This window comes from Podarcis filfolensis (assembly GCF_964270895.1).
Source record: "Podarcis filfolensis genome assembly, chromosome: 8".
In the NCBI taxonomy this organism is placed as follows: Eukaryota; Metazoa; Chordata; class Lepidosauria; order Squamata; family Lacertidae; genus Podarcis; species Podarcis filfolensis.
In genome coordinates this window covers 63,547,893-63,575,791 of record NC_139611.1, presented here as the reverse complement: position 1 = coordinate 63,575,791, position 27,899 = coordinate 63,547,893, and the positions used below count along the sequence as shown (strand labels likewise).

Genomic DNA, 27,899 nt, shown 5'->3' with positions numbered 1-27,899 from the left:
TTGCACAACATTTGCAATGCTTTCTGTAAGAGGATTTATTATTTCACACTTCCATTGCACCTTGCATTGTGTAAACACTATACAAAACCACACAATGTCCTTTAAAAAGCTTTGCTTCTCCATTGTCTGCAAACAAGGGTGCGGAGAGGAGGTAGCAACTGCCCACTCTACATCAAATTTAGAATCACTTGAAAAATCCTATGAGGAACCAGAGGCAGATGGGAAAAGGTAATTGAGAAGAGCAGCAAAAAGTGACCCTACTTTGCTTTCACTTCACTTTTCTCAAAAAAGACAGACCAGCTGTTTTGTTGATTGCAATCCCATGAAAGGGTATGACGGGAGAGCTGCAGAGATCTGGGGGAAATAAGAGTGTGGCCTGCTGGTATCAGTCTGAGGATTAATTTGCCAGGCAGCAACAATGGTACAGCACCAAACTTCTTGGTGTCCTTGAACAGTCCTCCTTTTAGGCAAAATATTGATCAGACCTATTGCACTCTTATTGCGGAAAGGTGGGTGGGTAAAGGCAGAATAGTGACTTGCTTAGGGCCAGTGGAGTGAGGTTAGAGGAGTCAACTTTTTAAATCAAGCATAGGCAAACTTGGCCCTCCAGATGTTTTGGGACAACTCCTACCATCCCTAGTTAACAGGCCCAGTGGTCAGGGATGATGGGAGTTGTAGTCCCAAAACATCGGGAGGGCCAAGTTTGCCTATGCCTGATTTAAATAGGGAAAATCTTTTTTGCACTCATGGCCATCCAGCAACACCAGAAATCTCCTGCCCTTTTAATTTAAAGTAACTTAAAACTTATTGAAACAGACCTTGCATGCAACAATCCTTCATTTCCAGGATACAAATATGCAAAAAGGGGGCGCCTATAACAACACTTCTAATGTTTCTTCTATCAGTTATCAACAGTGGTGGTGTTGTTTTTGGGGGGGACTGCTACATCAAGCTTTCCCAAACTTATGGTGGCAAAGGCACACTTTTTCTAAAAAGCTGCAATACCTTTTGCTTATATACTCATCCACTCGCATGTGTCGGAGTCCATGTGCAAGTTTTGCATAAGTCACTGTTCTGGGCCTCCCCCCACAACTGGTAGCAGAAACCCATGACAAAGCAAGGTGTCCATGTGGATTCCTCTGGGGTGGGTAGTTCTTCTGAGTCTTTGAGGCAATAGTGATTCCAGAGGGGACTGGTAGTTTTGTAGTGTTACTAATCTGTCCAGGGGCAAGAGTTGAGCAGTTTGTCATGGAAGCAATTATGTGATACCTATTTTTAAAAAAATTGCCCATGGAAGGCTGCTAATTTGTATTTGCCATTCCAGCATCATACTAAGTTTTTGTACAGGCTGTGTGTTTGATCTGTCTGGTTATATTCAGATTCAGCTTGGGGTTGTTTTTTTGCAGAGGAAAAGAAAACCAATCCAAACAGAAGGCTGGCTGTTGCATCAAACCGTGCCTCCAAGGTGAACAACCATGGACTGTTTAGGAGCGGAAAAACCATGTTGCCAGCTGACATGCTTCAGGAAGGAGGAGGATGGACCCAACAAACACCAGGTTTACACATTTCTCCTTGCAATTCTACCCCTCCTGAAGCCCAGACTACCACTTGCATCCTTTCAACTGAAATAAGAGACTCTGCTGCGGAGAGAAAAGATCCTCAGTTATTAAACTTCATTCAGCAGCTAGAGGAGAAAAGGGATCCTGATCACAGAACTCTTTCTGATTTGGCTTTGAGAGAGAAAAATAGTGGTTGGGAAAGAGAAAAACATACCACCTTGTTTCCTCAAAGCAGCCAAAGCCTGACAGTTACAAGCAAGGACACCAAGACTCAGAGAAGACACAGGTGTCCACCCTCTTGTTATAGCTCCTTCATGCAGTCCTGTGACTCTGAGAACATAAATCCTCAGCTAGAGCAGAGTACAATGGAAGTGAAGCCTCTGAAGAGTAGCAATAAATCTGTTGCTGGGCTCTCTTTGAAAATCAACAAGGCCGTCTGCAATTCTGATAAAGGGACTGAGGACAGCCAGGTAGGCCTGCCAATGTTTACGCAAGACTCTGAGGGTCACAAAGTCATTTCTCACCTCTTTGTTCAAGGGAGAGGCAAAACATCTTTACAAAAGAAGCTTCTTGGTGATGAAAGCAACTCTGTAATGAGCCCATCCTACCACGGCTGCTTGGGGGCCTGCTGCTCTGCAGAGAGTTGGACCCACCTATCCCCAGGTGGGAGCGTGTCTGTTCTAACAGACAGTAGTGAGAAGTCATGTTATGACTTGTTATTCACAGAGGATTCGGAAGGCAATAGAGTCATTAAACACTAACTCATAATTGCTCAGTGAGAGAGAAATGCCCCTAATGCAGACTTTCAAAACAAACTGATGCAGACCTTAGGTGTATATATGTAGCGTTCATACTTATTCTGCATGCCGGTTTCTTTATAACTTGTACATTGCCTAATAAAGAAAGGATATCATATGGAGTATTGTTAATGGTTCCAGAAGCTGCAATTGGAAAATATGCAGCTGTGTCAGGAAGAAAACCCAGATTACATTCTAAACAAGCAGGGTCTTCATGTGCTCTATTAGGTCATTTTTGTCTAAAGCAAGAAGACTGTTGCTTTGTGGGATAAGGCTTGTATTCCTAATTGTTACACTGTGCCTTCCCCACTGCTCCTTGCAAGGCTTCCCAACTACCTACCATTCAGTTTTCTATGAATTTTCTTTATCAGGTGGAGGTAGAATTAAAGTGGAGGCTGCCTTGGACTCTGTTCTGTGTTTTAAAATGAATTGGTACCTTTTAAAAAATCTGGATCTTTGTATGCAGGGGGGGGGGTTGCTTTAACGTTGCAAATTTCATCTGGTTTCTTACTATTTTTGTTTTTATCAGATTTTTCCCCTGGAAAAGATAAAGGACAAAAGAATACAGATTAGCATTTTGATGCTAACGGTGTTGTGTGGATGCTACAGAAAGCCTGCATGGCTAACGAGCACTGAGCTTACAACACACTAGAAGGGAAGCATTTTTATGGCCCTTGTCTGTAACTGACAATGGAGAATTTTGGCTTAGTATATAGCAAGCTCTTCATGCCAAAGCAATCAGAATTGTAGAGCTGGAAGGGACCACCAGGGTCATCTAGCCCAACCCCCTGCAATGCAGGAATCTCTTGCCCAGCATTGGGGCTCAAACCCACAACCCTGAGATTAAGAGTCTCATGCTCTGCCAACTGAGTGATCCCAGGTTCATGCGAGAGTGACTGCAACTTCCTGGCTTATAATACATGATATATAACAGGCCACATTAACAGAGGACACAGCTTAGGCAGGTTAAGTGACAGCATGTCAATCACTCACCCTACAACATACCTCTACAAGCTTTTAAGGAAGGCTACTGACTTCTCTAAAGTTAACTGAGTCCCTTTCAGAACCACACATTAGCACTAATGCGTGCAAAAATCCTTTCCTCGTCCCTGTGCTCTCCCAAAGGACTGGACGGGAGTTCTGAGTGCAGCCATTACTTTGAGAGGCTGCTGTCAAACGTTAAGAAGGGAGACCTGATTTCAAAATTAACTCTGAGGAAGGTCAGGGGTCAAAACTGCCCATTCAATGAGTTCTTAACCTCACCCACCTACAAGGCTCTTGTGAGAAAAATGCAGAAAGAGGAACCCTGCTCTGCTACATGGAAAACGTGATGCACCAGATTCAGAACCGTGGCTTAAAGAAAATGGCAGTGATGCTCCTAGAGCTGTATAGAGGACAGAGGCACAATATAACTGCTTACAGTATCTGTCATTGCTCTTAAATATAGAATAAACAGTGGCTGAGAAGGTCCCCATGAGTTTAAACACAACCCTACCTTTAACAGACAAAATCCAATCCTGCTGCTTATTCCGTAATTGCTCTCTGACATTCTGCATTTTTAATTACAAGCTTTGAAGGAGCCAAGGAACTTAAAAGATAAAATAAATGACGCTCAACCACGTTTGCAGTACAGATGCATCCCCACTTAAGTCAGGGACGGGAAATTTGTGCCCCACCAGTGGATGACAGACTCAAACTCCCATCAGCCTCAGGCAGCATGACCAAGGCTCAGGGATAATGGGAGGTGTAGTCCGGCAAGTGCTGGAGGGACACAGTCTCCCCGCTGCTCTGGGTGCAAAAGCTGGTTTGCTCTTCAAAATCCTACACAAATAAAATAAAAAATACTTCTCATATGAGATACCTTAAGTTCAAAGTTTTTTGGAAGAAACGTCCTTCAGCTACAGTATCAGTTTAGTATCTGCAGGGTAAAAGCAATCTAACTTCCATAGGCAGGCACAGGCAGCTACGAGGCTTCTCTCTCCAAGTCAACAAGAGGATGGATTCAGATAGCCATGCTAAAGCTCACTTGTAATGCATGTACTTAATGGGGAGTCAATATTTTCTTACATTGCCCAGACTTTCACTCCTGGGTTTCCCCAAAAAAACACTGGAGGGGAGGTAGCCTTGCTAACACTTGGTAAGCATGTGGTTGAAGGCTGCAAGTTTACCACCTCTCCACCTGGTTACAAGTGCTATATGGTGTGTCTCCCTTTCCTCGTCAGCCAGTGCTGGAATATCTATCCACCTTGAAAAGGTACTTGATTGCCTTGAAAAGTTAAGTCCGGAGAAAAGGAGAAAATGCATTTTTCAATGACTAAATTTTAAAAACATCTCTACCTGAATGTGGAAGGGATACATTTCTATCAGTAAGTTATCACAGGCTTCGGAATTGCAGCAAAATTATGAATAGATCCTTTTTAATTCATCTCGCTACTTTTCTAACAATGCTTCAGTTCAAAATGTGGAAAACCATTTACCTTTTTAAAGTCTCTCTTGGCTGTGTGGAAAACAGCAAATTCACAGTTCTGCTTGGGTAGGAATTATTCCTCCCTCCAACACACGCACATACAGAGTAGAAACCTAATCCCTAAAGGACTTTTGATGTTCAAGGAAGGCAGCCACTGTGGAGAAAGATCTTAGGAGAACGATAATTTACTTTACAAGGTAACCAATGAGCATAATTTTAGTTCTTCTTCATGTTTACATCTTCATCCTTCAAGGCAAACTTTCTTCTTAAAACCTCTGCTATAAGAACTGCAGGATCCTCCTCTTTCAGTAAAGTTCTGTTCCTGAAAGGAGGATACAAGATGAAGGGTATTAACAGGAGTGCAAACCACATTCTGCTCCACCATCCCCAATTGCTTTCTTCAACAGGATTTAAAAAATAAAATAAAGTAAGCTAACAAATTAGTTGTGGTTCAATTGCATGTTTTTCAACAAAGGGGCTATTCTTCCAAATCTCTTACTGGTTTGTGTTTTTTTTAATTCTTGTCACCATCAAATCCCATATATTTGATATTAGGTAAACAGTAAGAATAGGAAAGACTTTTAAAAATTACTTCCAGCATACAAGTTTTTACCTAGCAAATTTAGGGCCTTTCTAGAGATTTCGCTGATCCCTAATGATGCCACAGGCACCCATGATTATTTGTGCGACATTCCACATGCACAAATTACAAAATGCACTGGATGCACCAGACATGGCTTCCTCCCCTCGACAGAACTGTCAAGGATAATGCTAGACTGGATTCCTCCAACAGGCTAATTTTCAATGTGCAAGGAACCTTATGTCATGGGGGAGAGGAAGCACCCAATAAAGCAATCTCTCTCTTGCACCCTGAAGGGCTATTCTATTGTCTGAGTAGAATTAGTAACAGTGAGAGAACTTCTCCAAAAAATCTGCAAGGATGAAGCCTACCTTCTGGCAAAAGTACAAAAACCAGGATGAAGCTGGCACAATAAAGAACAGATTACACACTCAACTCTGTGGAGAACCTTTGGCTCTCCAAATATTGCTGAAATTCAATGCCCATAATTCCCAGCCATTAGCCAGGAATTGCTGGGCTTGATGGGAGTTGGGAGTTCAGCAGCATTTGGGGGCGGGGGGGGGGAGGTTTCTCATTCCTGTTCTTGCAGAAGCAATTCACCACCTGCTTCTCTGCCCAGCACAGTATGCAGAAGTGAAGAGTCACCAATGTCTGTACGCATGGATTTGCAATATGGGCTACTACAGGGTGATGTGTGGAATTTCAAGCGTACAGCAACAACTAAAGTCTCTGAGGTAAATGTATGCGGTTTGCGTGTGCAAAAGAACATTGATTCCTTTATACAATAAGCATCATAAGGATCTGGAATCTGTCCAGTTTTAAATTTTAGCTCTCTTATTTCAAACACGTTTACTCACATCTGTTGTAGCTCTGGTTTTCAACCACCTTACATTCCCCCGATACCTAGATAATTTTGTTTACCAGTTTAATTAACTAGGGGGGTGAGGGCGGGAATCCCTATGGGTAAGCAAATGAAAGGCTTCTCTACAAAACGTTATTAATTTTCTCCTGGTAGATTCTTACGGTGGTGGTTCCCCACCCCCCAAAAAACAACTTAAATATTGATGATTTTAAGCAACATCATTCTGTAAATCTCTCAAAAGGACTCCAACCATTTTTCTTCAGTTTTGCTGCATACATTACCAAGTTCCTTCATATTGTGCCAACCTCAAATAGGAGCAGCATGCTTTGGGACAAAGAAAAGTCATTTTGAGCCCAAGAGGCACAGAATTCATAGGATTTCCTACATGCAAAAGAACTTTTGTATCTGCCTTCATACCAAAGATGGGGAACTTGTGGTCCTCCAGATGTTGTTGGATTCCCACCTCGCATTGATCTCAGCCAATGGGGGCAGGAACTGTAGTCCACAACATCTGGAGGGCCACAGGCTCATCATACCTGCTTTGTGACTTTTAACTTGGCAGATTCCTCTCCTCTCACATGGTAACCATAAGTTGGAAAGTAAGTAAGTAAGTAAGTAAGTAAGTAAGTAAGTAAGTAAATAAGTAAGTAAGTAAATAAGTAAATAAATAAATATCTCTCACACAAAATCCATTCACTTCCTTGCTCTGTGTGAACCAGTCCAGAATTATTATTTTCCTTTGTTTTCACCATTACTAGAGTATATTAGAACTTACATCATGCATAAGCATGTGATTAAAAAGCAAGTGGGGGCACCTATATATTTACCATTCTTTAAGCACTTCATCTATAAGCATGACAATGGGGCTCAAGATTTCAAAAGTCATAAGAAATGTGAACCCTAGGACCCTCACCACATAGTTCCAGAAATTTCAGCCATTAGCATACAGTTCCTAAAATAAAAACCCACACCCTGAAAAATTGAAAGGAGGCAAACTGATCCATTTAATTTAGGCAAACCATTTCACAAGAATTCTGAATGACAGCAGCACTGCACCTGCCTTATTATTTTTTAAGTGAATGGCACCACTTGGCTACTTTCTCCCTGTCCAAAATTGATTCAATTACAGCTTTCCATTTATCACCATTCTCATCATTTCTTCATAGTCAGCATATGCTGGGTCAAGAGCAAGTCCAAAGTGTTGCACTCATTACACAGTGCCATTCCCTGCTTGCTTCTGCAACTTACAGATTAAGGAATGTTATACTCCGATAGCACTTTAGCAACTAAAAGATTCAAGAATAAGTCCAGCTATAGTCACCCACGATCACTGCAGATGGTGACAGCAGCCATGAAATTAAAAGACGCCTGCTTCTTGGGAGAAAAGCAACGACAAACCTAGACAGCATCTTAAAAAGCAGAGATATCACCTTGCCAACAAAGGTCCGTATAGTTAAAGCTATGGTTTTCCCAGTAGTGATGTATGGAAGTGAGAGCTGGACCATAAAGAAGGCTGATCGCCAAAGAACTGATGCTTTTGAATTATGGTGCTGGAGGAGACTCTTGAGAGTCCCATGGACTGCAAGAAGATCAAACCTATCCATTCTTAAGGAAATCAGCCCTGAGTGCTCTCTGGAAGGACAGATCCTGAAGCTGAGGCTCCAATACTTTGGCCCCCTCATGAGAAGAGAAGACTCCCTGGAAAAGACCCTGATGTTGGGAAAGATGGAGGGCACAAGGAGAAGGGGACGACAGAGGATGAGATGGTTGGATAGTGTTCTCAAAGCTACCAGTATGAGTTTGACTAAACTGCGGGAGGCAGTGGAAAACAGAAGTGCCTGGCGTGCCCTGGTCCATGGGTCACGAAGAGTCGGACACAACTAAACAACAACAACAATAGCCACCCACCCGCCATGCTCTAAATTTGTGTCATGCACAGGGAGAAATGCAGTGGTCTGCATTGCCGTAAGACGAAGCAGCTTCAAAGGCAACCCTTGACTCTGCTGTTCTACAAATTCATCTGACAGACGCCCACTCTAATTTCTATAACTTCTTGTAATTTATCAGTAAGACTGGCAAAAGCACCAGTAAACTCCTTTTATCTATTTGTCTCTTTGCTTTTCTCACAGATGCTTAGACTAAACTTCCTCAAACTGCTGGCACAGTGGATAATGGCAAACATCTCTGATTCATATTTCATTGTATCAGAGGTTATTCAATTTTATCCGAGGGACCAGTTGTGCAGAGCTGTAGTGCTGAGATCCGGTCCCAACATTCCTGTGGGCATCTGACAACATGTGTTTGCAACCGTCTCCTCTGCTCAGCAGGATGAGGCTGCACCCAGCTGAACAGTTCTCTCCCATAATAGCCCTTGTCTGCTGCTGCTCACTGCAAAGCACAAAGGGAGGGGGCAGCTCTTGAGCGCCTTAATTCTCTTTATCTCAGATGTGTCCAGGAGCTTCGCTGCTGTAGCTACATATACTCTGCAACATTTGTTGTCCAGAGTTCCTTCCACCCTGCAACAAAGGACACACATTTCTGCCAGGGCAGGGTCCCATTTGCTGCTAAAAAGGAGAAAGCAGGATTTCCTGTTTTCTACTAAGAAGGAAGCTAATCTCATCATTTTACCATGGACTTCCAGCACTCACAATTCAGGTCATTGTGGGTATGGCAAGGAGGGATGTGCACATTACATATGATGCAACTAACATAATTTGAAGAGACACAAGAGGCAGATTAAAACGGCATTTTTAAAAAGTTCTACAAATCTGCTTTGCTTTTTAAAACTGTAAAGATAAGCCTCTTTTAAAAAAATATGTAGCGAAAGCCACTGGCCTTAGGGAAGTGGGCTTTAGATGCAAGCTTTACATTCAGAAACTCCCCGGTTTAATTCCCAGTATCTCCAGTTAAGAAAAGACGGCACAGCTGGAGCTCTGCCTGAGACTCTGGGGACCTGCAGCCAATCAGAGTAAACGATACTGGGCTAGATGGAATACGGTAGCTTCCCTATGCTCTTTGGTCCAAACTGGACACTGATAGGGCAAGCCACTTGTATTGATTCACATCTGTGCCACATTTTGGTATAAAAATGAGAGAGCACCTTGATTGAGCTATGCTAAAACTGGCCCCTCTTCCCCCATGCCTCGCTGTATTCCTTTGCAATTGTCTCCCAGTCTAGCTATTTAATAAGAATGGGCCAGGGATTGCTTAAAGTCAAACTATGTACACTGACTGCCCTGAGTGTCTTGGTGGAAGGGATAAATAAATAAAAAATTGTGAAAAAAGAAACAAATAGTCATGGAGGCAATTGCTGCAAGCATAATTCAAGAAAGAAAAGCTACATATGGCTATGTTTACTCAATTATGGAAACTACTGACTCTCTTTTAGAAGAATCATGGTCACAAATATGAGTTTGTGAAACACTGTTATGGATGTAGATAGACTTTCTGCTATTATGTGCTTAAGTTTAGACTTTGTACAAGTTCTGTTAAGACCTGAGATTTGAAAATAAAGTCTAATAAAAAAATTAGCAGTTACTTGTTCAAGGAATACCATTATTATATATTATATTATATTAGTCCAACAAGTGCAAGTACAGATGCATTACATATTGTTTGGAAGAACAGCAATGCAATTTCCCCGTTACTGGATGTTGTAAGTTACTCAAATCTGAAGGCAAATGAGTCTGACTTATGAAAGGAGGTGGAGCAATTGCTGCTAATTCTTGCAACAGGTCAAAACAGTAGCGATCGCACCGCTTTTACTGTAACTGAGATTTTTCTTCTTAATAGTTAATATATAGAGAGGAATAACCTCAACAGCAGCAATCTGGCAGATATACAAGCAGTATGAGAAGAGATCAATTTCAGCTTTGAGAATCCTATTCCAGTTTCCAATAAACTCAAGCAATTTTTTTTAGAAAGCTCAAATGAGAATGTGATTCTTCCTTCTGCATAATATTCTGTTCCTTAAGAAACCAGAAGGGACAAACCAAGGGCAGCTGATCAAACAAATTACACTTTAATTCAATGTTTCCATGGTATCTCACTGCTTATTACCAGAATTAAATTGCTCTAACTGGATTGTGCATTAAATGAATAAGAAATATTGTAATTATTGTTAAATGTGCTCCCCTTACTTCCCTCTCTCTAATGAATTCAACTTATGATACCATCTGCCTGTTGAACCCTCCAAACCTCAAGAAACACTATGTTCAAACAGAGTGCAGATGAAACAATAGTGAAAAGTTTAGCTTGAAAGAGGTTTTAATTTTTGCCCAATATTAATGCATAAAAGGGTGGTTTTTTGTTGGAAGGTGGTATATAAATAGTCTAAATAAATAAAACACAAAAACTTGCATGTAAAAAACTATCTATTATTTAGCAAGCATTCCCAGCTTACTGTTTTAGTTATATATTCTATTGTTCCTTCAGTGAGCTCAGGAGGATATACATGGATGGGGGTGATCCCTGTTTACCCTTACAACAATTATGCGATAAAGAATGGCTAGCTTTAATTCACCCACTAACCTTAAGAAACAAGTTCAGGTTTTGTTGTTTGGAGCCAATGGCTATAACATGGTTGACTAAGGATTTAAACTCAAGTCTCCCTTATCCTGGGATGGAGAAGCTGTGGTGCCCTGGATCGTATCAGCCTCAATCAGATATAGCCAACAGTCAGAGGTGATGGGATTTGTAGTTGAACATCTGAAGGGCCACAACATGCTAATCATGTCATCATATATGCATATATTGTAGCAACCTAGGAAGGCTTCATGCCTAGAAACTTGCAGAACACTTGGCAAGTGGTTTTTTTGCTTATCAAAGTACAATATTTTATACTCATTTCCAGAATGACACATAGTGAGGCAATTTTAATCATAAACTGTACAATGGGCAATCTGGGAGGTAGCAGAGGGAGAAGCAGGCAAACAGGAAGAGACAAGGCAAAACCTCCGACCTGTAGCTCTCATGTTACCCTTGTCTCAGCTGCCAGAATAGTAATAATCTCATGGGAACCTATGGCCCTTCCAAAGGCTGTTGGAGTCCAACTCCTATAATAGAAACATAGAGTTGGAAGGGACACCAAGGATCATCTGTTCCAACCCCCCGCAATGCAGGACTTCTGACCACAGCCACCCCTGGGTGGGCTCAAACCACCCACCTTCTGGTTAACAGTCAAACGCACTGACCCATCAATCCCAGCAAGCATGGCCAATGCTTAGAGATGAAGGGAGTTGCAGTCCATAGTGTTTTAAGGGCTACAGATTCCCCATCCCTAGTTTAGAACATTCAGATCTTCAGGGCAGTGGTTATAATAACTTCAATCAGGCAGTTTAGAAGAAGCTACTTGTCTTTTTGACCATGGTGACTAAATTGCCCTGGTAGTCAGGCAAAGAAGCTTTACCAAAACTGATTCTTTTCTTATTAGCCAAAATTGACTGTGATAAGCACAGGCAGGCTAGCAACTTTGGTGAACTGATTTGCACAGTTGTCCTTAGAGATCAATATTGTAAGGCCTATTATAAGAAAGGCTTAAAAAACCTGTGTTATGGTGATGCAGGGAAAGTACATAAGAACTAACCCTTGCAAATATCAGTCACAGTGCTAAAGATCAGCAGAGATCACACAAAGCAAAACTGCAAAGCTTCCAATCAGAAAAGAAAGAGACACTTTTGGGGATGGAAAAAGAGAAAACAAACAAACAAAAACTTACAAGTCTTTGTTCTGTTTCATCCTATGAATGTCTTTAAGAATGCCCATCATATCGGCAAAACTGCTGGCCTTGGACAGGGACACCGAATCTTCGTCGTCGGAATCCTTTGGGTCTGCTTTACAACATTCAGAGGTTGCAGAACAAAGCATGGAAACGGATGGAAGCTCTGGGCTTTCTAATTCTGCCTCCTCCTCTGTAATGTCACTAATGACAAAGGAAGTTGTAGACTGGAATGAGGATCCAAAACAAGGTAAGGGAGAAGAGACATTTGAACTTCCTGGTGATAATAAATCAGGTGTTAATGAAGTGGAAGCTGGAAAAAAAAAAAGAACAATACACATTGACATAAACCTAGTGCCATACTACAAGTTTTATATTCTGCAACAGAACATGTACGCCAAGCCTATAGGCAAACCTCCCCACAAATGGACATCATAAGCCTGCCTCTTGCCTTTACTCAAATGCTGGTTATAATGCCGCAAAAGGGGTGAAGCACTTTTCCATCTCACACCCTCCCATTAAAACCACCATCTTCTATATGGCAGTATTTCAATGTATATTGTTAAGATTATCTTGTTCCTGTCTTGCCACCCCAAACACTGAGCATGAAGTTCTCAGAAGAAGCATGTTATTCACCTTATATCACAGATAGGAAGAGAACTGGCCCACAGCCACAGGAGGCCACTTTTGGCATCAACCAAGGCCCATCCCTCGCCCTCCCAGTTAAAACCAACCCAGCCCTGTGCACACAATCACCTCTACTGAATCACTTTCCTTAAGAGTCACCCTTGAGAGGGTGGAAAGCCTAACTCTGAAGCAATTTCAGGAACCAGGATATCTGTCTTTTAGTCTAGAATGACACACATTTGTGAGAGCTCATGTGCCTCGGGTGCAAGATCTCAAATGGATATCACAGGAGAACAAAGCACATGAGAAGGATCCAGGTTCATTCCCTGGCATTCCAGCTAAAATGGATGGAAAGGTGATGGCAGCAGGTGATGGGAAAGACCTTCCTTTTGTCAAGGCCCTGGAGAGTTGTTGCCAGTCAATGCTGATCTAAATGGACAAATCGCCTGTGCTGGTACAAACACAACTCCTTATCTACGTTCAAAGTCATCCGGTAATATCTTTGGGAAATCTATTACCTTGATGCTCTGTTAAGGGAATATTATGCAACGGTGGCAGTCTGTGATCAGTGCTTCACAACACTGACTTTAGAGTTACGTGCAAACACAACTGTTTTACGAGCTTAGTCATAAGAGGAACTGTGGCTTAACAAACCCAAGAAGCCCCCTCCCCATTTGATCTTCCAGAAGCTGCCTGGAAGCATCACCTGACATCAAAGTGATGTGGGTGGCCCCACCACCCTGTCAAATTTGGTCCATCGGGGGTGAGGAGATAACAAGTGGGCCAGAAAAGGTTCCCCATCCCTGTCATAGGCCATTACAAGAAAAGGGCATGAAGAAGAATGAAGCAGAATGCATCTTCTTTCCTTTTTACTCTCACCTTTATTTCTCCCTCTGACACTCCCCATAGTAAATTTTGGACTGTAAACTCCTCAGGGCATGGACTTTGTCTTTTTGTTTGTTACTCTGTACAGCACCATGCAAATGGTTGGCTCAACAATAATACAAATAAGCAAATTACATTGTATTAAAAATTAAGCAAAATATTTTGCCTGAAAAACTGGGGATGCAGAAATCATAGGATCCTGGCCATTATAAATTAGAATTTGTGACAAATTCTGTGCAATTTCTTCTAACATTATATGTCTCTCATTTATGTCTGGTCTGTTTATCAAAATGCTGTAAGGGGCACACACATTATACAGAGCTTAAATACAATAAAACCAGTTGATAATGTCACCACTCATAAAATGGAACCAAAAAGCACCATAGCATTTTAAAGCGGGTGAGACAGATGCCCGGTTAATAGTAATGGGTAAATAAAACAAAAACTTTGAATCTTTATTTCTCAAAGTGCACAAGAAAACATCAATGTGGGTTTCTTTGGACAGCTGGGCCCTGTTTTGTGGCTCCTGCCAACTTTACTTCCTGTGGCAAAGAGACCAAGGGCTGGTTCAAACTTAATGATAAACCATAATTTAGAGTTATGTGCTTGAGCTGTGGTTAGTCTTCAGTTTGCATGCTCCCCAGCTTCCCTCTTTTGCATGCCAGTAGGAGGAGACGTTAACACTTCTGCCTTGGATTTTAGATTAACCAGGAGTTTATGTATGAATCTAGAAGCTCTGACTAAACTATGATTAGACAGAACAGGAAAGAACCAAATTGTGGTTGATAATGCTAGCTTGTTCAAGGAACTCTATTTTCAATCAGAAGAGGAAGTTTTCAGCCTCTTCCTCTTGGCATGCAGGAGAATGGTGTGTCCACACGCCACCATGAGGCTCACTACAGCTGATGCACATGATACTCAATTACGGTTCAGCTATATGTCCAAGTCAGTACTGAGTATGGCCTCCTCTGATTTAGGGAACGGATGGACAAACAAGGGTATGAAATGTGTGTGTCAAACTTTTTAAAATTAGTGCAGACTTCATTTCTCTAATATAGTAATAGCTTGAATAATATTTTTAAACAAGCAATGATTTTGGAATTTTACTGTCCCCTTTTTAAAAATAAATAAATTGCTGTAATCAAATAGATTGATATGAACTGGCAAAAACCAATAAAAGTTTTTGCTACAAAACCGGCTTTAGGGGGGGAAACCAACTGCCGAAATGAGTTACTGACTGTGGAATACCTAAAATTAAGCACATAAGCCTGGTAGGCAGAACACTTTTTGGCCCCAAGGAATAATGCCAAAGCTACATGATGGAGAAAAACCACACAGTGTCTAATATCAACAGCTACTCAGGTGATGGCCCCAGAAATACAACGAATATCAGGAAAGAATAAGAACTTCCCACCTTTCAAGCTATACTATGCTATTAGAGTGATCTTTAAAAGCTGCCGGACTATAATTGCTTGGCACTTTATCTATTCTAACCGTGCTCCATGCTCCTTCTCATAGTCTTGCCCTTACAAAATACACATTTCAAATGTGGGCATTACACAGTTCAACATTATGTCTGAATACCTAACCCTTGATTGCCTGTGAGTCACAGGTTCCCTACTGCTGTGACACTGCAGTGAAAAGGGGCAAAGTTTTCTGGTACCCTCTCAACATGGAATAAAGGCAGCAGCCACACAAGAATGTTAAGGAAATTTGTGGAATGAGGTCAAACAAAGGAAGGTGGCAGGCAACACCTGCATATGTTGCTCCCTTTCATGTGTTCCAAATTTAAACTAGTCATATCTGCGCCATTTTGTTAACAACCTGACTCTTCACCCTTACTGCACTTCCCAAGTGAATCTCCAAACTTACTATGTACTTGTCAAACATGACACACAATTCCAAGGGCTGTATCCAATACTAGTCCTACTCAGAGCAGACCCACTGAAATTAATAAGCAAAACTTAGGTCACTTAATTTTAATGTGTTTGTTCTGAGTAGAATCTCCACCCCAAATTAGAAGAGAACAGGACAAAACATGCATCATGCTTTCTCCACAATAAAAAAACATTTTTTTACCATCCTCTCTGCCACAACTTCTGGTTATCAAAGTGGAAATATAATTTCCAAGTTGTTTGCTCATCTGCTGTATCCACTCTTGTAGGCTTGCAAACGCTTACACACCTACCCACACCCACACAATTTCAAATTTGTGCACAAGATTTTGAGATGTTTCCTCTGAGCGCTTGATGCTGGGTACCTACCTGACTCTGCTGATACAATCTTAGCAATCTGACTACGCAGATGGCTCAGTTCATCTTGGAGTTCTGTTGTCCGACTCAAAGCGGGTAAACCTGGTTTCTTCAAAGCCAGCAGCTTTTCTTCTTGCTTTCTCAAATTTGGGACAGAGGCATTCCGCTGAATAACGAAAAGTGGCGTGGGCTTCCATTTGTGCTTTAGTGGACGAGTGTCTGTCCTACAAGTCAAGATCCCAGAAATTCAAATGAAACTGGCCCCAGTAAATAATAGTAGTCCATGCTCATTATATCATACAAAGTTTGCTAGCTGTGACGGGCCCTTCTCTCATCACTACAGGACCCCATTTTTAGCTACCCATTAGTCTCTTTTCTCTCTCATTATTTATCTCACAAACTCCCATCACTTCAAACCAACCTGAATATGTACCCATGGTGCAATGTTTTCTTAGACAACACTATCCCTAATTCAAGTTCATTAAGACATGAAGAAGTGTTCAACCAAATTTTACTCTGTGCAGACCCACTGAAATTAATGAACATAACTAAGGGTGGAGTTCAACTAACATCTATTCAGAGCACATCAAATTGAAATAAACCTAACTTAGTCAAGTCCATCAATTCCAATGGTTCTACTTTGAGTACGCCTAGCATGAAATTCCACCCTAAATTAGGTTCATTAATTTCAATAGCATTACTCTTGAGTAAAATTTAAGTCTTAAAGCAATGAAAGACAGGTGGTATTTAAGACAATAAAAAAGGCTTAAGGCAGCCTAGACACCACCTACAGAGCTTTGAAACCACCTGAAAATAGTATTTTCCAATAGAAGCAGTTCAAAACTGAATCATCGTGCATGTATGATTTAGCCCTTATTCCTCTTTGTTTGCCTGCTGCCACTTCACAATCCATATACTGGTGTGTCCTGCAAATATCTTCTGTACCTGCCTAAACCTTTGAAGTGCTCAATTCTTCATGCAGGATTTTCTCCTACAGCAATAGCTCCCCCTAGCACTTTGTGTAAGAGTCAACTTCTAATTCACTGTCACTCTTTCTTCAACATGAGCACTAATTGGTCCCCTACTCCAGGTTTCTGACCTTACATGAATATCCCTTAGATCTGGAGCACCTCTCTTGCTCTCTGGTTACCAAGATATATGAAAAGGCAACAAATGTTCACTCTCACTCTCTCTCACTCTGAAATGGCACCCATGCCTCATTACCTTGAAAGACTATTAAAAGAAAGATAAAGATAGAAAGCCACTTCAATCTTGCCCTGTTTTCAGAAAGTGATCACGAGCAATAACTGACCAAGAAAGGAAGAAGGAAAGTCAGGAGGCATGAGAAGAAAAGGAGAAAGGGTTGTACCTGACTCTAGCATATGTTTCTTCATCATCTGAAGCTATCCATGCTACGTCTGCCAGAGTGGGGACAGGGGGTGTGTCATTTAAATAAAGATCTGAAACATTAGGTAATTCCTGAGGAACAGAAAGGAAAAGAAAATAGCATTATCATGGGGCTGTAGAATCATTTTCTGATCAGTTCTGTATTAAGGAGAGAGACAGGACTTGCAGCAAAATGCAATATATCTTCATTAACCAACAGGTGTGGTCTGAGTCAGGATTCTAGCCAGCCAGCCATGACCTCTTTCAGGATACCATGAGCCATTACAGACCCAAGCAACCCAAGTGACTCCTTTCAGTTTTTATTTGCCATTTTTATTTTCCAGCTGTCACTCAACATTCCCTGGATCCTGGTATCCATTCAGTACATGCAGGGGTGGAAAAGGGTTTGCGCCTTCTCACCTTTTAAAATATATATATATATATTGTCTTGTGCGAACCTTGGGGTCCCCTGAGCTTGCCAATACCTCCCCCTTTTCCCTGATTTGGCTCCATCTCTGTTGGCACAGCAGCACTGATTCCACTATTAGACGGAGTGATGTGTGGGCAACTCGTTCAGCACCAACAATCATGCTACAGATCATTTAGAGGCTGTAGCTAATTTGCATCAACTTGAAGGTTGGATGCTCCTCTGAGGTGTTACGTGGGACTAGAGGTGATCATGCACTAGACAAACAATTAGCCAAACCTAAGTGAGCAATGATAAGGTATTCGCAAATTTATGATTTCCAAAAGGGATACATCGTGCACACATTTTAATACTTTATAAGCAGCCCTCCAAGCATCTCTGCGTTACATAGGAGTTGGGAAAATGGCCTATGTATGGCCTCTGAAGCCTACAATAGTGCAAGTGGCAAGAAGATGAGGTAATGAGTTACTACAACACAACATAACTATCTACCTTTTTGCAAGCTTCTCAACAGCTGGAGAAATTAATGCTGTAGTTCAGGAGCCTCACGCAGCAGAGGTTATGTAGAACTGCCTACTTTCTTTGCTATTAGGTATCCCAGGCTAAGCTCTCTTGCTTGACAGCTGGGAAGACATACTAACCCCTAGCCCCAAAGTCTGAGAAGGCAAGAACACACATTATCTGAATTCTAAGTTTATGGGGTTATAAACAAGTTCTAGTATAGCTAAACACTCCCCACCTACATGACCCGTTAAAATCTCCCCCCCCCCCTCAAAATAATAATGAGGATGTTAGAACTTGCTTTCTGGTTTCATGTAATTTTCCTATTTACTGTGAGCAACGTTGGGCACAGTCCACCCTGGAAACACAGCATATAAACTAAAAATAACCTAACCTTGAACTATCAATATACAAACACAAGCATAATCTTGCTAGACAAGCAAGGGTCCTCCCAGTATAGCATTCCATTTCCAACAGTGGCCAGACAATACACACATTTTGCACCTTTTAGCCACATATGCAGCTCCTTTGCATGAGCCAGCATGCAAACCAACTGAGTCTTCCATTAACTGTAGTTGCCTGTTTCATTTGAACTGCGAAACTGTCATTGGCAGCTTTGAATCGAGCCAGGCTTTGTTAACCATGGTTTCCCAGTTCTGACCAAGCACGAAACTATAGCTAGCTGAGGACTTCCTAGAATGAAGAGGCTGTGTCCAAATAAAGTCCGTACATATACCAGCATATGAAGCAGTCATTAAGGCAAAAAGAATTAAAGCTTATGGTAGGACTGTCAAGATTTTAGATCACCAAGCCAAATTTCTCTCAGGAGCTGCACCCCATTTCCCAGGATGCCAATCCTATATATGCACATTTAGCAGAGTGTAGCTTCCATTAAAGTAAAAGAAACTTCTTTTTGAGAAAACATGAACAGTACTGGGCTATAAATAAGAGTGCTATAGCACCCTACATCAAGAAATCGTATGCCAACATATCCTAAAGGGTAGCAAAAAGAATTTATTTTGTTAGAAGCATGCTACACTTCCTATGCAGGTCCTGAAAGTCACAAGCTACACTTATTTCATTACAGGAAAAAGTCATTAAAATACGGGCTTGAAAGTGGCTAAAAACCATCAAACCACTGCTGGAATAGTAATTCTTGCCTTTCTACGAAGAATTCTGACAGACTGACACGTAGCAATAAAAAGAAACTTCTTTTTTTAAGCAAAGCAAGGCTGAAGAGCAGGGCTCCGCATTTAAACCTGCCTTGAACAGGTGTGCAAATTCATCTGAACTTCAGTATTTTACCTGGAAGCATGCTCTAGGACACGGCTTCAAAGGAAGATTTGTCCCAATCTTTCTCACAAAGCTGCGTGCCGAGCCATAAGGTTTGTTCTGCCAAATTGGGACAGTCTGAGGGTCAAAACAAAACACATAATGATATTTTTAACCAATAATCAGTAGTTCAGTTTTTAGATAGTCTCCCTCATTTTGTGGATGAAACTGTGAATAGCCCAGGCCCAGAGGAATAGAAGCACAGCAATTGCTGCGCTGTGCAATTTACTGGGTTTTACTGTAGACACAGAGCCCCAGGAGAGAGATCAGAAGCCTGTGAGAGATCAGAACCCCATCACTCCAGTATAAAGGGACCTGGGAGAACCTGCTGAACTGGTCACTGCATCTACCCCTGCCAAACAGTTGACAGAAGCTTTTTGCAGTCAGTTTGTTATTGGGAGAGGCCACCAAAACCATCCCATACAGACACCTGGGCTAATGAACTAGCAGACTGCTGCAAGGGTTTCCACTCTGACCACATTCTATCCTGCCATGTATTGCACCCTCTCTAACACCAATACTATGTGTAGGAACCTATTTCTGTATGCTGATCACAACCAATCAATGGCAAGGGCTTTGAAGGAGGCCTAAATAATACAAACCATGCACCTCTTAAAAAATTAAGAGGTGTCTGCCTTGACACAATTCTGGGAATTGTGGTTTGAATCCATTATTTTAAAATGTTTTCCTTGCTAGAGTGGCTAAGGTCACTTTGTTTAAAGTAAGAGAGAACTTCTGTTTAATCCATTAAGAAAGTTGTCAACAGCTGGTACTATAAATACACCCCTACATACCTTGGGGCCTAGGCCACCTGTCAGTTTGTCTATTACATTTTTTAATGTTTATTTTTCATGCTATTACTGATGCCCCAAGGCTGCGAAACACATTTCTGATAAAACAGACACTAAGCTGACCTCTCATTTTAAGTAAAAGAGTTTATACCTTGATTTACAAATGCTTTGCTAGAAAATGGGTAAAAAACCTGGGACCTTCCAGATGTTGTTTAATTCCAACTCCCATCAGCTCCAGTCAGCAAGCCCAATGGTCAGTGCTGATGGGATCTATAATCCAGTAACATCTGGACAGCAAAAGGATCTCTTCTGGTGCTAAAATATATACTGCTGAAAACGTGGACTAGGCTACATGAAGGAGGAAAGTCCAAGCATTCACTTCACCACAGGAGATTTATTACTTTGACCCTCCAGATGTTGCTGAACTACAACTCCCATCATCCGTGGTCACTGGCAATGCTTGCTGGGGCTGATGGGAACTGGAATGCAATGACACTCTGGCACCACATAGTCTAACAGATTTACCTACATGATGTCATCACTAAGTTCCAATCACATTGCTCTAAGGGTGTCCAACCAGGCTAGCATACCCCATTTGTCAATTTGCACTGTGACAATTAAAAAAGCATGAGACAAAACAAGGAATCGGCCCATTTGCCTCAGCAATGGGGACGCGTTCACTCCTTATTTCACCTAACGTACGTTCAGACTGAGAGCCACCCCTGGAAAAAAATGGGTGCAAGCTTTTAACTTTCTCACTTTTGGGGAGCTTTGCAATAGAAAACTGTCACGTGGGCAGGCACGATTATACACATTGAATACAAGAACATTATTATTATTATCATCATCATTTTACAAAAGTACAGTTTTCAAAGATGCCCAAGAGATTTCGGAAATTGAATTCCAACAATGTTCAGTTGGATTTAAGGATGATTTCAGTGTCTCACGAGCAGCAGAATTTGTATAGACCCTGGAAAGAAAGCCTAATTCAGAAGAGCCATATTCTCAAAGTGAACAGTATGTTTTGGAAAACACAAGCTTTAAAGGTCTTCAATATTGCAAAAGTAAAAATAAAAAATGATGTTAACAGCTGTGTACTTACTGAATCTGCTTCCATCTCTGACCAAACAGGAACAAGTAAGTCAAAGGTCAGAACTGCAGCTCCAGATTGTGCACTAGCTTCATAGTATTCCACCCTTGGAAGAAAATTATCTGCTCATTATGAACATAGACAAGGGCACGTTCTAAATTTGTCTCATTAAAGCGGATAAGCAGTGATACGAAGAATCCCAATTACATCTTAAGCAGTTATGTAACTGTATTCTAGGATTAAACTAGCTCACAGACTTAAGAGTCAGGCAGAATATCATCAATTATGTAGTTCACCATACACATGGTGCAGCAGAATGCACTCTACAGAAACTGTTCCTGGCAGGCACATATACTGTCTTAAAACCTAATGCAACTGATTTTGCAAATTCCCGGGGTAGTTAACTTCACTGCCCAACAATTGCTACAATCAGAATGAGGCAAGGGTGCCCTCTAAATGCTATTAGACTACAATTCCCATCAGACCCTGCCAGGATGACGAATGAATAGGGATGATGGGAGTGGTAGTCCAAGAACTTATGGAAATGACCACATTGACTATCCTTGTGTTTGAATATTATCCTGGTAGAAGGACTAATGTTTCAAGCAGAAAGACAAATGCCTTCTTTAATGAGAGCTAAGCCACCCTTCTGGCCAGCAAACGGCTGGTTGCCCTTATAACCTTGCAGCAGATAATGAACAAGTGGTACCCTAATGTACCTTCCATCAAGATGGAACTTAGTTAGGAAATATGCATCAAAGAGTTCAGTAACCACAATGGAAACTGGGACTTTTGAGTCAGCAGCTCCGCCACAGATATACTACAATTTCTGAAGATTCTCCTCCAGTTTTCTCCCTTTGTAACCAGCCTACCAAGCATACAATCCAACCTAAGCATTAATAATCTGTCAAAGGAATCACAATAGGGTAAGGCTGATGCACCTAAATTGTCTGAGTCTGTTAGATTTGGATGCTGACAGTAGATTTCTTCACAACAGAGGGATGATGCAGGGCCTTTCTTCCTTTTAGTCTCCCTCTACCCTTTTAAACTGAGATATAAGAATTAGAGACCCCAGAGAAGGTGGCAAGCGCTGCTGTGCAAGCATGCTGTACAGCATGCTGTGCAAGCATGCTGTACAGCATTCCCTTCTCTAAAAATGGGACCCACAGGACAACCAAAAGGAATTCAGCTATTTCTCATGATGGAGTTGTTAGGTGATGTCACATTCACCACAAATGTATATAGAACAAATCAGCAATCCACACCTTTATAGTTGTTCCCACTTTCATACGATTGACTCTGCAGAAAGAAAAACCCATTTACTTACCAAGACAGGGGGGAAAACCCTAAAGTTTTGAAAGAATAAGAGACCACCAGGAATTGCCTATGGGAAATATATTCCAAAAGTATCTACTCAGCTGTTTAGAACATATTGTATTCCAGTTTCTCCCCTTTCAGCTATTTGTTTGCATGCTGCCCAATAACAATTTTGCCATTTCTACAACCAACCAGATAAGCAAGGTATAAAGCTTCTCAAAGGTGACGTAAATTCCCATTTCACCAAATTTCACTAGAGACTAGACCAATTTAGTTTTGGAGATCTACTTGGAAAACATAAACTCATCCTCTGAAGGATATTTATTGGCCTCTACAAAAATAAGACCACTGATGTGGGGCAGAAAAGTTTCCAAAAAAGATTGTTTTCCAGTGCTCTGTTTTTCTGCAGAAATTCTTCTGTTTCCCAAGTTAATTAGTAACAGTGAATAGATGCCAACTGCAAATAAAATTTAGACAAGCTTGGAAGTTTCAACATCTTTAGCTTTTGTTACCAAATACAAATAGCATAAACTTGTTAAATCAAATAATTTCCCAAGGCATCAGGAAAGCTTCCAGTGCAAATTAACCTGATTTGCATAGGAAATATTTTTATATCAAAACTTTCCAGAATTATGCACCACTGGGCAAGACTAGAGTAGGATACAGTACCCTACTATACTTTTACCCTACTATACTTTTAATATTTGCCATGAGAAATTACATATACTGTCTTACATATCTTACATATAGTCTACTACAAGTAAGCAGCAGTGATCACACATGAGAACATTTAGCCCTTAGATCCATTGATCTGTATTACAAGTTTTATCTGAAGTGATTACAAATGAAACATTGTCCAGATTTAATACAGCTTGCCAGCTCTGAGCAAAAAGGCACTGGCTTGCATATGACTATTGGGTTCAAATCCCAATAGAGCCACCAGAAGCAAAAACCAGCTTTCAACCTAAGCTTGTCCATGTTTAAAGGGGAAACAATAGCCACATGCATCACAGCTATGAAGTATGACTGTAATGCACTTTATACAAGTGCTACAGAAAGCAATATGACCATTAATAATATTTTATAAATAACCTTACCGCTGACAGTGCTAAGTGCTCTGCAAAAAAATTATAAACTGTCCCTGTACAAGCACTCTAAAAGGAAAATGCAAGGTATGTGAGGCAGGAAAGGAAAAGGGTTTACACTGGGAAAAGCCAGGGTAAAGGCACTTCAATGTAAAAACAAGAGTGTCAGGTGGAAGGAAATTCCAGTTATAGTGGGTTGCAAGGAGGAGAAAGCAAACAAGGAAAAGTGATGGTAATATTAGGTCTAATTAAAAGATTGGTACCTGCATCAATAAGATCTCCCAGTGTGCTAACCAATGACTTTCTAGTTTCCTCTTATGTTTGTTACATTCTTCAGAAGAAAAAAGCCACCAAAATTTCTTCCTCAGCAGCAACAGGTCTGATAAAAGTGTTAGAAAGCTGAGCCTTCAGCAGCCTCCTCTGCTCTGAGACAAGGTCAACAGACTGGCACACACGGCTAATGATATCACAACTCAGCCAACCAAGGATAACCATGCATGACAGCGATGGGCTCTTTGGCAAGTCACTCAGCCAGAGGCGTTAAGTGGAGTTGTTGCTTATCTACCCCCAGCTCACATGCTGTTTATGTTGAGTGAAGGCACTGTCTGCACAGGAGCCTGCAGCTTATAGAAGAGAAGCCAGAGAGAGATTTAACAAGGTCAGTAGCAGGAACAGCAGATCAGAGATTAAAATCTATTGCTGAGGACAAATCAACTGCTTTCTCAGCTGAAAAATCAAAATGCACTCACATTTCGCTCACTTTACACTGGTGAATGGGGAAGGAGGGGGTGTTTCTCTCTTTGTGTGTGTAAGGATTCTCGACTTGTATGCCTGAAGTGCTCTCCAACCTTGTCTATTGAAGGAGGAATGGGCCCAACTGTATAGCCCACAGAACTGTCTGAATGGCCCACTTCCACCTTCTTAAACCTGTCTGGATGCTTTTGGGCCTCTGCTCTGCGTCCATATGAGGTATGGCCTGGTGGGCAACAGAGGCAGAGCATTCTCAGAGGTGGAACTCAAGTTATGGAACTCCATACCACAGCAAGTCTGCCTAGCTGCCTCTTTATGTGCCCTTAGGCATCTGCTTTAAAACAGTTTTGTTTTATATGTGCTTTTTAATAATGCACTCTGAGCAACAAGCATAGAACCAGTAGATGCCGTTTTAGTCAATGTATTTTTGTCTTGTTTTTTTTATTGCTGTTCAACCGAGTTGTTTTAAGAAAGCTTTGAATTGCCTAGGTAGCGTTGTTTTCAAGTGTAATGGTGGGGCAGATATGTTTTAACAAATAAACACTTGAAAAAGAAAAATCATAGTTATAGCTCCTTAAGATATGAGAGGCAAAGTGCCCTCTGCATCGAATCACTTTGGTCCAGGAATTCCCAAATTTTGCCATGAGAGGGGCTGAACCATACTGAGAATTTATGTTACTACACTGGATGCATCTATCAGTTTTCAACAGCCCTGCATCTAAGCACTAACCTGGTAGCCACAGGTGACATCTCCTCTCCTTTCTATCAACCAGTGTCTAGTGCTAGTAATGGGCTGGATGAGGGTGAACAAACTGAAGCTTAATCCAAACAAGCCAGAGGTGTTTGTGGTCAGTTGAAAGAAAGATCAGGGAATAGGGAATTGACCTGTGGTGGGTGTTACTCTTCCCCTAAAAACTCAGGTTTGCAGCTTAGGTGTACTCTTGGTTTTGGCAGTTGCCAGGAGTGTGTCTGCACATTTAAAATTAGTGTGCTGCCAGCTGCCTTATGATGAAGGGTGGGTCATCAGCTCCACTATTACCACTCCATCAACAACCTGATCCCTGTGGGAAACATTTAACAATTTGAGAAAAAAAGACTCTTAAATGCCAAAGACTGAGGACTTACTACTATCAACCTCGCACATTTATTATGCCATTAAGACATTTTACTAAATAATGAATAGGCCTAGCAAGGCTTTTTTTTTTTTTAAGTAGGTAGGGATAAAGTCCTTTGGTAAGCTATTTTTGGTACAAGGGGCTAATGTTACAATTAATTACACACTTACCTGGGGGAAAGTCCCATTAAACTCAGTGCGGCTTACTTTTGAGGGCATGTGCATAGAACTACATTGTCAGGTTGCAATCCTGCACAAGCTTCCAAGAAAAACCAGCAGGTGCTACTTCTGCACAAACATGTTTCAGGCAATTTATATTGTACTCTTCAATTGAATATACTGCACTCAAGGCAGACTGACAGTTTTAAAGCAGGGATAAGCAAGCTGTGGCCATCCAGATGCTCCCATCATCCCTTACAATTGGCCATACTGCCTGGGACTGATGGCAGCTGGAGTTCAGCAACATCACATATTCCCCAGCCCTGTTTTAAAATAAGATAAAATATGTGTGTGTGTGTGTGTGTACAGCACACAGAGAAGAGCATTAAATGGCTCTGCACAATGGATAATCTTATACAAAAGTTATTAATAAGAGTCAAGTACAGTATTTGATCTAAAAGCCGTTCCTCCCAGAAGCCCCCAATTTTGTAGTTAGTACTGGAATGCGGAGATAAGAGAATAAATTCTCTATAGCAAAACCAACAAATAATGTTGTGATTCAATTTGAAGCTGCAGTCCTGTCCCCATTTGCCTGGGAGCAAGCCCCACCGAATTCAACAGGATTTACTTCTGAGTCGTCATAGTTAGGACTGTGCTGCAACACATTTCCCCCAGCGTAACCTTTTCATGGTCTGGAGAGTCTTACTTCATCAGATGCATTTAAGGAAGCAAAGCTGCAGCCCACCCCCAAAAAACCTTGCGCTACGCCATAATAATGCTGTCGGCCTCCTCTAGGGCGCCACACGCCTCTTTTACTGCAACGGACTGCCGCGGCCACCCCTCTGCCCTTCCCTCAAAACGGCGAGGGGGTAGGCACTCTGCACCCGCTCAGGGGCACTGCCGTCCATGCTGACGCCACACCGCCCCAAGGGCTGGGCCTTCTAAAAATCTGGGGGGCGGGAGGGAAAGAAAGATGCCAGGCAGGGAGGCCGAGACCCGCCTCCTCCTCCTCCTCGGCCGTGACAGAAATTAAAACCCTCCCGGGAAACCCTCCCTTCGCACGTCCTCCTGACACGCCTCTCCCTGTGACAACCAACGCCGCCGCCTCCCCCTCCGCCGCTTACCCTTCCCTCGGCCTGGAGGCCGTTCCTCGCCCCCCTCGCAGGGGGGCTTTGTGTCGCTTCGGGGTGAGCGGGGGCGACCCGTCCGCGGAAAAAAACAGGCGGCGCCGCCGAGTGAGGGCGGGGGGTGGGGGAGAAAAGAAACGCCGCGAGGCGAAGCCGCCGCTTCCCAGCAACCCCGCGTCGCCCTTCCGCTCGGAAACAGCTGCGGCGGCGGCGGAGCCCACCCCTCGGGTCCCTCTCCGCGCATGCGCGCCGTGCGGGAAAGGGGAGGGGAGCCGAGGGAGTTCCCCGCTCTCCGCTTACCTGGGCTGCTCTCCAAGAAAGGGCGGGAAACGGGCATAAGCATCTTCCCTGAGGCGCAAGCTCCGCCACTGATGCGGCCCTCTCCTAGGATGCGAGGAGGAGGATGCCGGTTGCTCAGTATAACGGCCTCATTACGCACTGTTAAGCATGCCGTGATCACCGTCTGTAGTTTTCTGCGTTTCATTTTCTCCAGATCTTAACTTTTACCAGCTCTCCCGCCCCAACCATAATATAAGCGCGCTTGCAATTCAGGATAATACTCCGCGCACCACAGAAGCGTTATGCCATAATCAATTTGTTGGTCTTTTAAGGTGCCACAGGATTGTAAACAAGGCTCGTCCTACTCGGAGTAGACCCGTCAAAATTAATGGGCAAAACTTAACTTCGATCCATTAATTTCACTGGGTCTACTTCGAGTGGTCGGATACAACCCTTTGTTTTCACTCTTTCAGTGCTACAAATCAATTGTGAGAGAAGGAGTCCCGCAACACAATGTTGCTGCCTGGAGTGTTCAATGCCCTCCTCCAGGGTATTCCATTCCATTCCCTCCCACCTCACTCAGTCCTGGTTGAACTGCTTGGGGTGTTTCTCCCCTAAAGATTTTTGGAGTTCCCTCAAGTCTGCTTCTACATAAGCAACAGCACTCACACTTGGACATCTGGAATAGAAGGGATGCCATGAAATTGGTGTTTTTGTAGCAAGTCTAAAGCTGTGATCCTCCAGTCTACTGAAATTTGCGAGTCTTCTTAATAAACATGCATAGGATTTGGGTGCA

General features: G+C 42.2%; 2 protein-coding genes and 1 long non-coding RNA gene across 22 annotated transcripts in view; 1 reads left to right on the top strand and 2 right to left on the bottom strand.

Annotated features, from left to right (window-relative positions):
* Positions 1-2,472, top strand: part of LOC310767948 (membrane progestin receptor alpha-like) — a 28,518-nt gene extending 26,046 nt beyond the window's left edge. For both annotated transcript variants that reach the window (XM_083625583.1, XM_083625582.1), the window contains exon 4: positions 1,407-2,472. In XM_083625583.1, coding sequence (XP_083481709.1) covers positions 1,407-2,320 — 914 coding nt within the window. In that variant the 3' untranslated portion in view covers positions 2,321-2,472. The remainder of the gene's footprint in view (positions 1-1,406) is intronic.
* MTFR1L (mitochondrial fission regulator 1 like) lies at positions 18-27,068 on the bottom strand. 19 transcript variants are annotated; one of them, XM_083625601.1, is made up of 10 exons: positions 26,822-27,049; positions 23,938-24,297; positions 22,440-22,571; positions 21,285-21,378; positions 19,365-19,469; positions 17,115-17,224; positions 15,758-15,969; positions 11,982-12,294; positions 6,547-6,589; positions 18-5,145 (listed from the first exon to the last, which is right to left on the bottom strand). In XM_083625601.1, the coding sequence occupies exons 4-9, from the start codon at positions 21,297-21,299 to the stop codon at positions 6,556-6,558; spliced, it is 789 nt and encodes a 262-aa protein (XP_083481727.1). In that variant the 5' UTR covers positions 21,300-21,378; positions 22,440-22,571; positions 23,938-24,297; positions 26,822-27,049; the 3' UTR covers positions 18-5,145; positions 6,547-6,555. The 19 variants fall into 19 exon arrangements, 18 of the variants coding, with proteins under 18 accessions (XP_083481727.1, XP_083481732.1, XP_083481731.1 ...); XM_083625606.1 differs by lacking the exon at positions 6,547-6,589 and having other exon boundaries at positions 26,822-27,068; XM_083625605.1 differs by lacking the exon at positions 6,547-6,589 and having other exon boundaries at positions 22,538-22,571; positions 26,822-27,064.
* LOC310767981 lies at positions 6,971-9,827 on the bottom strand. The gene is made up of 2 exons (XR_014551136.1): positions 9,746-9,827; positions 6,971-9,715 (listed from the first exon to the last, which is right to left on the bottom strand). It is a non-coding gene; the product is annotated as an uncharacterized lncRNA (long non-coding RNA).
* Positions 27,069-27,899: the final 831 nt, after the last annotated feature.